The 12,016-nt window shown below is 38.7% G+C and overlaps 1 protein-coding gene across 1 annotated transcript in view; it reads right to left on the bottom strand.

Moving 5' to 3' along the window:
* LOC149940904 (proton myo-inositol cotransporter-like) overlaps positions 1-7,077 on the bottom strand; it is a 31,409-nt gene extending 24,332 nt beyond the window's left edge. Inside the window, exon 1 of the mRNA XM_090177539.1 lies at positions 6,384-7,077. Coding sequence (XP_090033665.1) covers positions 6,384-6,792 — 409 coding nt within the window. The 5' untranslated portion in view covers positions 6,793-7,077. The remainder of the gene's footprint in view (positions 1-6,383) is intronic.
* Between the last annotated feature and the right edge of the window lie 4,939 nt (positions 7,078-12,016).

Raw genomic sequence — 12,016 nt, 5'->3', positions numbered from 1 at the left:
CGAATATGGCGTATCATAAATTCATCATTCATGACCAATTAAAACAAAAATTTTCCTTATTTTACCCAAACATTGTTACAATTTTACCCCAAATATGATCCAATTTACCCAAACTTGATGAAATTTAACTAAATATGGTCCAAATTACCCATTTCATGATTTAAATTTTTTTTTTTAATTTTGGTAGGTAGGAACCCCGCGAAACCGAGAAAATCCCAGGCTTTTTTAAATAGAGATTTTTTGGTTTTAAGTGGTCAAAATCATTTTTGGTTGCCATGGCAAATCGAATGGGTAGTGCAACGTCTCCTTTTGGGAAATTTCATATCTCCTATAGGTCTAGACTACACCCGACTTTGAACAAAATCGGCAATAAACACCTCGGGTACTCTCCTTGTAAGAGAGTCGTCCAAGGTTATTTGAAAAAAAACAAGTATCGCTAAGAGTGGACGATACTGTTCGAAAAAAGAAAACAGATAAAAACGAAGTACATTTTTACGCCAAAAGGTATTTTTTCACGTTTTTATAGATTAAATATGATATACTAAATATCAGTTGATAGTTTTTATTGAATTAAAAAACCAAAATTAAAAATTACTAAAATATAAAGCGCAAAAAATTACGTAACAATATCAACCGCGTTAGATTGCCATTTTGAAATTTTAAGATCACGTGGTACAAACGACCTTGCAAGACTCCCTCGGACTCTCTCGAGCTGATTGATACGCGGGGAGAAATCAAATGCACTGTGGAAGGGTATCGAAAAGCTGTGCTCTTAATTTACTGTCCATGATTCAAATGATATTTTGCTCCTTTAAATGTGTTCTCGTATGGATAGGCCATTGATTACATTAAGAAATAAACGCCGCGGGTTGATCGTGAGTCGACTGAAAGTATAGTTCCGTTTGGGCAATTCTAGGTAAATCTATTTACCTCTTTCGCGGCCTTTTCGATTCATTGCGATAATTAAATTTTGATTAGAGAACTTAGTGGCAATCACACGCGGCCACGTTCTAACGGAAGACGTACGGTGTCGCTCCTAACTACTATTCCCAATTGTATGAATTCAAACCGAGATTCACCGCGAATTTACTCGCTTTAGAGAATCGAAACCGCCGTTTTGAGTTATGGAAACTGGGAGCCGTTGGAGAGTACTGGTGGGGCTTACGTGATGAAGTAGTCTATCTATCGAGAGGGAGACTGTACGTGGTGCTGCCGGGGGGATTGGTAATTGAATCAAGCGTTCGAGGAAGATCCCTTCGTTTATAGCGGAACGTACGATCTCATGATTTTTGCCAATCTTCGCTCTCCTTCTCTTCCGAGAAGCGAGAGCTGGAAAACCCAGACGCCTAATGGGCAAGGCCTAACTAGGACGCGATTTTATTACTACACATTCGACACGTACGTAGCCACTATAGCCATAAGCGAGAGATATTGATTACTCCATTCTACTTACGACCAAAATCCTTCTCGCTAGAAGCGACATTTGTAAATAAAGCGACTCGAGTGTTTAATAAACATCCGTGGAGAGTTCGTCTGTTCGACGTTACAATGGTCTTGTGTACTATGACAAATATATTTGTGTTAACCGAGAATGAGCGGATGGCACTCGGTTCGCGCCATGATTCCCGGACGAAAAGTCACGCCCCTTCCCGCCTTTCCTCGTGTAATCTTTCCCCCTTTTTCCTGGTGGGCGGAGCGAAACTTACGGGAATCATGAAAACAGAGACACACATTATCAGAAGTAAATGAACCGAAGTTATCGAAATAACGCTCAGAATCCCCTCCTACGCATTGTAACCCGGCCACCTGAATTAATGGCTTTAAAAGTCACTTGATGACTTAGGCCTAAGGTGGTGCCTTGGGTATTAGCCTAGCTGATTATTATTATTTTATTATTATTAAGAATCGGAGTGCGTTTTCCTTATGAAAATGATGAGATAATCGAGTCAAATAAAAGCTAATTTCCATCCCGTCGTTTGACGCGATAAATTGCCCTTAGGAATTGTGGGTATAGCTATTTCTATGTATAAAAATGGTTTCATAAAATCAAAAAAACTTTTTTTTTTCAGCCTAGGAGCGCGCAAAATTTCAAATTCGAGGCCAAACGTAACTTCATAAGGCAAACGCCTCCAACAGCAGTCTGAAAACTTCGGTTCATTTACTTTTGATATTATCTGTTCATATGAATAACAGTAATATTAATCTAGTGGACACACGAAATAAATTGATTTATTGATTGACATTCTTGGTACTATCTATCACACTTAAACATAGATGGCATTGTGGCAATCGTCTGTGCGAAAAATGGCCAAGAAAAATCAAAAGCATACAAAACTTTCGATACAAACATGGATAGTAGATTTTAGAGGATCGGTAAAAAGCCTGGTTTTTAGCCCTCGTAAACCAATCACACTAAGGGAGTCGTCCAAGGTTATTTGAAAAAAAACAAGTATCGCTAAGAGTGGACGATACTGTTCGAAAAAAGAAAAAGGAGAAACACAAGTACATTTTTACGCCAAAAGGTATTTTTTCACGTTTTTATAGATTAAATATGATATACTAAATATCAGTTGATAGTTTTTATTGAATTAAAAAACCAAAATTAAAAATTACTAAAATATAAATCGCAAAAAATTACGTAACAATATCAACCGCGTTAGATTGCCATTTTGAAATTTTAAGATCACGTGGTACAAACGACCTTGCAAGACTCCCTCGGAGTCTCTCGAGCTGATTTATACGCGGGGAGAAATAAAATGCACTGTGGAAGGGTATCGAAAACCTGTCCTCTTAATTTACTGTCCATGATACAAATATTTCGAGTATGGCGTTTAGAATATCTGCCTATATTGTTGGTACCCGAATTCATTCTTGACAACATCATCTTTACTTTTAAAAATTCCCAAATTTCTCTAGCAGGAAGCGTTGTTCCTTTAACATTAATTTCAATCACAAACGTTTTTTCCGGGAAAAAAGGTATAAAATACGCGGTAAAAAATGGCGGAATGTGAGATGAGTTTTTGTTGGAAAACGTAAATCTCAATTTCGGTCCGAACGAACTTTTTCTTCTCTAGCTTTCAATCGTTCCTCTCAGGTATAGAAATGAGACTTCATGAATGATTCAAAGCGGGATTTCCTGGATCAAGAGAGAACTCTGGAGAGCTCCTCTTTCCTCGATTGCCTACGCTCTCCTCGAGCGAAAGAAGAATTCGCGGATACCTTTCTTTCCATCATACATCTAGTCCGTCTCATCCTTGGATGACAATATGAGTAAAACGCAAAAAAAAAACTCAACTCCATAACTATAAAATCTGAAAAAAATCCCACCCGAATTTACGGTCAAAGAGAGTCAATGAAAACAAAACAGGTATAAATATTTCCGAGTTTCCAAACGTGTTACTAAAATTAAGCGAGAAAACCACCGCCACGAAATTTCAAATAAATCTTCATTCTAAGTCCAGACTTAATTTAAAATTCAACGCGTAGGTTTAATAATAAATGAGCTAGAGAAAATGTCAAAGGTATTTTCCCAGGCGCAAAGATTGTATTTATTAATAGCATTTGGAGGTAGACGTTTTCCGCTGTCGAATAACGTTGGAAAAGTATTCGCGTTGTTCGTATTTGATTTAAAGATTTAAATTGTAACTTCATAATTGCCACCGTATCAAAAGTACGATTGTGATTACAGATGACACGGTACAAGATCATTACATAATTCCTATCGACTGTAAATGTAGGCGCGTCGAATCTCGCCCAAGCCGGTTTCACACTCGACGGAAAATATGCCGGAAAGACGATAATAAACGCCGAGCTGAAAATTGATTCCCATTCGATATACCGCTAACGTTAAACTTTACGCTGCTAATTTTCTGTCGAGTGTGAAACCACCTTTATGAGAGTTTTTACTACGGAAAAAATCCATACAACGTCGATGCAAAAAGAAATATATTAAACCTAAAGGCTGGTTTTCACTATGGAGAAAAACGCCGCGACGGCTTGCGTCGACGCAAAAAAAAAGTTGTATTAAGCCTAAAGGCTGATTTTCACTATGGAAACAACGCTGCGACGGCTTGCGTCGACGCAACAAGTTTGTATTAAGCCTAAAGGCTGGTTTTCGCTATGGAGAGAACGCCACGACGGCTAGCGGCGACGCAAGAGAAATATATTAAACCTAAAGGCTGGTTTTCACTATAGAAAAAACGCTGCGACGGCTTGCGTCGACGCAAAAAGTTTGTATTAAGCCTAAAGGCTGGTTTTCACTATGGAGAAAACGCCACGACGGCTAGCGGCGACGCAAAAGAAATATATTAAACCTAAAGGCTGGTTTTCCCTATAGAAAAAACGCTGCGACGGTTTGCGTCGACGCAAAAAAAATATTAGCCTAAAGGCTGGTTTTCAATATGGAGAAAACGCCGGGACGTTTGGCCTAATATTTTTTTTTACGTTGACGCTCGCCATCGCGGCATTTTTGACCTAGTGAAAACCAGGCTCAAATTACTAAAGTTATTAAACGCATCCCAGTTTAAATAGTAAAAAAGTGTTTTCAATTTAATTGCGTAACCTACAAACCTAACTGAATTAAAATCAACCTTTTTCGAGATTTGAAAAAATATAGTCATTGAGGTAAAAGGCAGGCTAGTTTTGGAATTGGCTCTAGCCTTCGATTTGCGGAAAGTCGATAAGGAGAACAAAACCACTCTCGATGCACAGAGGCGAGGGATTCAATGAAGCTAAAACTGTCAAACCAATTGTTTTTAAATTTCCCTTTAATTAGTCGCGATAATTAAATAAAGCCCAGGACGCAAAAAAAAACAAGCTAACGGCCTTTCAACCGAACCGTAAAGCTTAAAAAGCTTTCACTTGGAAATATAATTAGGCTAATTAAAACTCTATTATCAGTGTTTAGCGCTTCATTGTTAGGTCGTTTGAGTAAAACTTTGCTACGTCAATGCGAGCGCCACTATAGCTGACCACATAAACATTTTGAAGCTTAAGGTCAATGCAATCTAACGCAAAAAACCAAATTGTATATTTTTAGGGGCGAAATTTTCGTGACAAGTTGATAACTCAGGGCTAAATTATCCACGAGACTGATAAGGAAATTTTCCAAGTGATTAAAAGGAAGAATATTTGGAAATGATTTGGCAATTACGTGGAGACATTTTAACGAAACCGGCACGGCGGTCGATTAAACGGATAAGATAACGATCCAATTTTAATATCTCGAATTGGAATTTCAGTGACAAATGATAAAAGACGACATTTTTTGGAAACTAGGGGCGTCTTTGAGTGGGAGGATTTCAGTTCGATAACCAAAAAATTACTTCGCAAACGTTGGCGAAAACCCCCGTTAACTTTCTCAACTAGATTACGCGCCAAGGCTTAACACGCGTTTGTCATGAACCGTTGTACGCGTTTACGTTATTAAGCGCGAACTATATTATTCGTTGGATAGGGATGGCTACGAAACTATAACAGCGTAAAACACCAAAGGAAACAGGTGTTTTCATAATTCCGCAGTAAATAAGAGTACAATTTTTTCTGCACTTGCTAATCTAGAAAAACCCCAACAACAAAGCCGTCGTATTCGAAAACAAAAATTCAACGATGATATTTTCTGGCGACATTGGCCTTTAAGGCTCGAGCGTCAGTACCCCCTCGCGACCCTCCCTCTATTTATGAATAAATGATATTAGACGAGTAGCTGTACTGGCGTAAACATAATAATGTAGCCGATTGTTATTTAAAATTGGAATTACTCTGAGTAACCGTTATCGCTATAAATGCGGCTTTCGTATCAATTTGGTTCCCAAAATAAGTCCGTTAAACATCCACTACATAAACTATCAGGTTCTCATTAAAGAGACAAAGAATCAATTTAAAAATTCGCCTCGAATTTCGCGTAGTTCCTCCCCGATCCGCACCTCCAGTACCAATCAATTTGTGGCATTTTCCCCAGACCTCATTCCGAAATTCAAACGATTTTGCTGGCCTTTACTGGAAGTACGAACTTTCATGTTTGGTGGTGGATCAACGAATTTAACATTTCCGCCACCTGGTTTAACAGAAACTAGGCCAGACTGGCGCTTTTTACGTTACACAGTGGCGTAGGAACGGGGGGTACAGGGGTACAATGTACCCCCCTTGAAATTGGAAAGGGGCGCCAAAGTGGTATGAAAAGGGCGCCAAATTGTTTTAGAAGGGGCGCAAAAAGGATGCTGATGAGGGGGCGCCAAATTTAGCATCCAAGCTGTACCCCCCTTAATCCAAAACGTTCCTACGCGCCTGACGTTACAAACAAGTCATAGCTCGTTGGCATGCGATTTTTCTACTTATTTCTAAATGATTTCGATAAGTAATAAGTTCTTAGGAATGATACGAACCTATGCCGGCTCCAACGATGAGTCTGCCGCCCAACAGCACATATTTATCGGGACTGACTCCCATCATAATAGCGCCTCCCGTGAAAATGAAACTGGCCAAGAGGATGACCGGTTTGCGGCCGAAATAGTCGGCCATATAACCGGTCAACAGGGAAAATAGCCAAGCCATAGCCACTGTGGAGCTGACAATTATTTCTTGCCACGTTGAATTGAGGTCGAACTTTTCCTTGAGCAGTATCATCGCTCCGGACACCACTCCAGTGTCGTAGCCAAAGAGGAAGCCACCGACCGCTGACAGGACGGTGGCCACGTAAATAAATACGGGCCTCTGAACCGGAGCCACGGAACTGGCCGATTCGTAAATCTTGCGTCGTTCGTCCGTCGGACTTTCTACGATGCCGCCGTGCATTTTTGAATTATCGGTGTTAAATAACGTATACAAAGGGGAATAAAACAATAGCTTCGAGGGATAAACCAAGTTAGTTAAAAGAGGTGCTAAAAATTACTAACTATATTTTAAAATGGGTGCGATTGTGTCGATTTTAAAATGAGCTAAGCGTTTTACTTTAATTTAATCATAATTTAAGGGGTTTGTTGGTTAAGAAGTACGCTCTACGGTGGAACGCGAACACGCTAAAAAGTCTAAGGCGAGAACCAAGGACGAGACCTCCCGTCACCGAGTCTCTGAAATCTATGAGCCGAAACCGGAGGCCGACGCTCGCTACTACGCAACTGTTATTTCCTTCCCCCGTTCCCAGCCCCCCTCCCCCTCTGCGTATTGAAATGACTCTTTTCTGATAGAAAATCGGATAGCCAGGCGATACCGACTTCTCAAGTAATTATTCGGAAATTGGAAGAAAAATACTCGTACGTTAGCGTTATATTTCGAAAATTGAAGAAACTAATATCGAGATGGCAAGTCTTATTTTCGATAAATTGTTTAAAGTTAAAATCAGCCAGAGTTAAGTTAAAGAGGTCACGATTAATGTTAACATATTATCGTACAGTTTTAAGTATATAATCTAACGTTGAGGTCTGTTCAGTGGCGTAGCCAGGATTTTGGTTTGGGGTGGGGCTGCGTACAATTGAAAAATATTATGAAAAATGTACATACAGCGTTTCGGAATGAATGTATTCATGGTTTCGGGGGGAGGTACGCCAATAATTTTAACAGACCGTACCATATTTTCTATACTTTTCGAACCCACTAAAATTTCGCACTCATGTTCCGGCCAAAAAGGTTATTGGTCGCCTTTGTTTAAATTAAATCTTAAAGTCGATAACGGCAATTGGTGGTGGTTTGTTCTTTAAAATTAATTTTTAATTTTTAAAAACTCGCCAAATTTTCGAAACAAGCCTACATAATGCTATTGAAATATTTTAGGCCAAAATTCAATCATTTTTGAGTTCGTATACCATATTTTCCTTTTTTACATCTGGAAACGCTGCTAAGCTGGTGCAACAAGTGCAGTCGCGCAGGGCCCAGGACCAAAAATTAATCTTCCCAAAATTTTCATATAAAATAATTTTAAATTTTGCCGCCGCGATTTTTTTTTAATAATAATGAGTTAGGCTAATACCCAAGGCACCACCTTAGGCCTAAGTCATCAAGCGACTTTTAAAGCCATTAATTCGGGTGGACGGGTTACAATCAGGCTTGGAAATAAGCGGTGGTCACTAGGTCAAAGACCAGTTTATTAATTGCTCGGACCAGTTTTTTTATTCAAAAGCTAGGGGTTCACAGGTCCAGTGTCCAGTTTATTAATTCAAAATTATCTACCGTATTATTAACCAACTGGTCTACGTGACCACTTAAATAATTCAAGAGTGGGGAGTCACTGGCCAAATAGACCAGTTTAGAAATAAACCTTATTTCCAAGCCTGGTTACAATGCGTAGGTGGGTGGTGGAAAGACCTTCACGCCACACGAGCCAACAGCTCCCTACACTAACTATTACCGTTAACCTCCACAAGTTTTTATGAAAGGGGAAACCGAAGAACTCGGGGGCAAACCCCTTAAATCAGTGGGGAGAGAACTTGCAAACTCTACGCAAAAGGAGTTGTTTCAAGTTTTCACCCAGTGCCACAAGCTGGGATCGAACCCGGCTCCTCTTGCTGCGAGGCGAAAGTGCTTCGCCACCCCACGATCAGGCTCAGCAACGCGGTTCAGATATCTCAATCGAAAATCTTTCATCGATTGAATACACTATATTTTCTCACCTTCAGTAACAAAACCCTAAAATGCCACTGTCTCAAGTGCCCACGCCCACTCTCAGCTGGCTGCGTGAAAATAGGGCTAAAAACAAATCCTTTCACAGGGCCCCACAAATAGCTAGTCGCGGAGAAATATGAGACTTAACCATATCTAATTGAAGAGTATTTATAAAGCTAAAAATAATAAGGCTAATTTGAAATACTCGGTTACAGCATTGATTAACAATAACTCACAGGGATAGTTCTCTTACATAGAACTATCATTGCCAGCCAAAAATACGTTTGCTACAAACTCTTCCCCCCCCCCCCTCTTACAGTCCTACACTCCCCACTTTCCGCCCCAAAAACAATTCAAATCTGGAAATAGTAACGCCATCTCGTGTCTGAAATCGACACTATGGATTTTTAATATGGTTTGTAAAAATGGCGATTGTCAGTAAAATTGGTCCGCAGATTATTTTATTCGGAATTTATTTGGATTTGTCATTGTTTAAGCCGTAATGTTTTTTTATTTCGCATAGGTAAATAGTAATTAGCTTTAAATTAATAAAAAATCAACAGTTATTGGATTCTATTATTATTATTATAAAAAAAAATTTTACCTGATGAAAACATTTTAAGTACTAAAAACAGAAACGCAATGCAAAAATTCATTAGATTTCGCGGTGCCAAAAAAAATGCTCGTCTGCTCGCCGAATTGAATCGTTTCCGCTTAGATCTAGTTCTGATTTCGCCCGCTAGGACCGATGGCGTTTGAATCTAAGTATCAAACTTATTTTCGAAGAGAACTATCCCTGTGAGTTATTGTTAATCCATGGTTAGTTATATAATTTTGGAAAATACAGTCTATTGCGTTATATTTCAAAGTGATAATTAATGAATTAAAAAAAGATAAGATTTAAAAACAGTTGTAAAAATTTACTTTTAGTACTTCAAGTGAGGAATACCTAAAAAAATTCCGTTTGGAGAGTCCTGGCTAAGTATAGAACAGTATAGTTTACCACGTTGACGTACATAAACTTGAGATTTGATGATTGATTAGGAGCATAATACTTAAAATTAATAAACTACATTAAATATTTATTGATAACTCTGAAATTTGGGCAATAGACCTTTCTTAAATTGATTAATATAACACGCGGAACCTTTACTAATTCAACAGAAAATAGGCGAAATTTGAAATTCTCGCCACCGATTTACCGGAAAGTCGTGTTAGTATCTTTCCGCCAAATCTAGGAGGTTGGAAATAATTGAGGGGAAATATGGGATTCCTATGCCTGGCAATGTGGGGAATTCAGACATAAGATACTAGAGACACCTAGCGGACACCATAGTCAAAATTTCGTACGCGTGTTCGTTGGGACTTGGTTAGAAATACGTGCAGGTCTTAAAATCGTGTTAAAGATTTATTTTTTTGTCTTCAAATTAAATAAACATCTCCGAAATAAGTTTCGTAGAATCCAGGTAGAATATTCGTGTTTCAGCTTGTACAAAAAAAAAATTGTGAATATAATGAAAAGTAGGCAAAATTTATAGTGACAAAAAATTCCGCCTATTTTTACGATGGCGCTACGATCGTATGTCCGAAATTGTATAGCTCTCACGTTGACGAAGCTAAAACAGCGAGTTAGTGATGGGGGAATACAAATTTCGGTTCCAGGTACGATGTATTATATTCCTAGGCCAAATGTACTAGATATTTTGCCCTGATTTCGATCGTGAAATACACCCTTATTTGCTACATGAATTACACCCTTATTTGCTACATGAAATACACCCACTTGCAGGGGCGTAGGAGCCGGGGGAGGCAGGGGGCAATGCCCCTCCCTAGAATTTTGCTGGGAGGGCCAACTTTTTGGTCAGTTGAAATATTCAAAAGGCTCAAATTCTGATTTTAAAAGCATATAAAGCTTAAAATCTCAACTGTGTTTAAATTTCAGTCTTTTCCCGCCAATTTACACAGTAGTAAAAAGTACAAATGCATTCGGAGAAGCAACACTCCATTAAAAATTCAAAACCATTCTCCAGACCCCTTTTCGTTTCTCTTTGACCCCTCCAACTTCTAGAACGTTCTACGCCCCTGTCCACTTGGGATATGTAACTTTAGTGATTTCCAAAATCCAAATATAATTAACACAAACGGTCTCTAGTGCAACCTAAGCGGAATGTATCAGTGGTTTAGCCAGAATTTCGCCGAAATGGAGACAGACTACAATGTATTTAAACGTACAAGGGGAAATTTTGGATACTGCCATGTTACGAGTGTTGGACGAGCTCACTTAACTAAATGGACTTCGAGGGAAAAAATTACATTTAACCAAATGGTTGTTAAAATAGATGGAAGATACTTCAAGTTATTCTTGATCAAGTTCGTGGTTTTAACTTTTTAATTGAAATTTGTCCATGTTCCTCAAGAAGTACCTATAGACTATTTGTAATTGCGCATGCAATATCTTTTTGGAAAGTATGTCGCGCAAGTGCGATTTTGCTACTAAATTTCGATGCCGGAGAACCTTTCCAATTTCGCAAACTGATCTTGTCCTCTACATACATTTTTTTGTTACTAAATCAGTTAATGAGGGATAGCTAAAATGAATGTAAATTTTTTAATTTTGGAATACAATTCCGAAAATCAAACCCTTGCGCAGGACCCCAGAATAGCTAATTACGGTACTGCGTATTTAGGTCCCTAAGAGCCTTGAACGGTAATATTAGCTTTTGCTATGTTCAGAATAGCCATGTCCTTAAATATGCATGAAGCGCCATCTGGATTTAAGGGTGTGGCCACTATTGTCCCAGCGTGGGACATTTTCTTGGTCTTTGCAGATATGGCCAGTCATATTGTGGGACTTCCCAAGCCCTTTTCCGGAGCTTACCCGAGAAACTAATAATTCAATTAACCTTGAAGGATAAAGGTGAACCAGTAGCAGTAACAGTAGCACAGTTGGTATATTTGAAAAGCTTAATCCGAATATACAAAGAATATACAAAGATAGTACTCTTACATCGAAGCATATTCGAATCACAATGAACGGCGTACTCTACTTCAATTTCAACATTTCAGTGTACGATGATAACCGCGGACTGTAATTTGACATTAGATGATGGAATAAAGTACGGACAACCAGGATAATTACTTAAGTGCCACGAAACATAATATTAGGAGAAAGGGTTCGAATTTGTGTATTTTAATGAAATATTGTTGTTTTGGTTTCGGGCTATCTTTCCTTTGTAGACTGTTAGGCGCATAAAGATGAAATTAGTTTTAGTAGATTTGTCGGTTCTGTAAAGCTACGTTCACACTTAAGCTCTAGAAAACCGTTTGAATCGGCTTAAAACGATTTAGCCTGGTTCACACAACTACTTCGAAACGTTTTTAATCGATATTAAGCTAGGTAAAGTGTGAACGCGGCTTTAAA

This window comes from Leiobunum rupestre, chromosome 6 (assembly GCF_980474605.1).
Source record: "Leiobunum rupestre chromosome 6, qqLeiRupe1.1.hap1, whole genome shotgun sequence".
Lineage (NCBI taxonomy): Eukaryota > Metazoa > Arthropoda > Arachnida > Opiliones > Sclerosomatidae > Leiobunum > Leiobunum rupestre.
The sequence above is the reverse complement of the archived record's forward strand: the minus strand, read 5'-3'. Positions and strand labels throughout refer to the sequence as shown.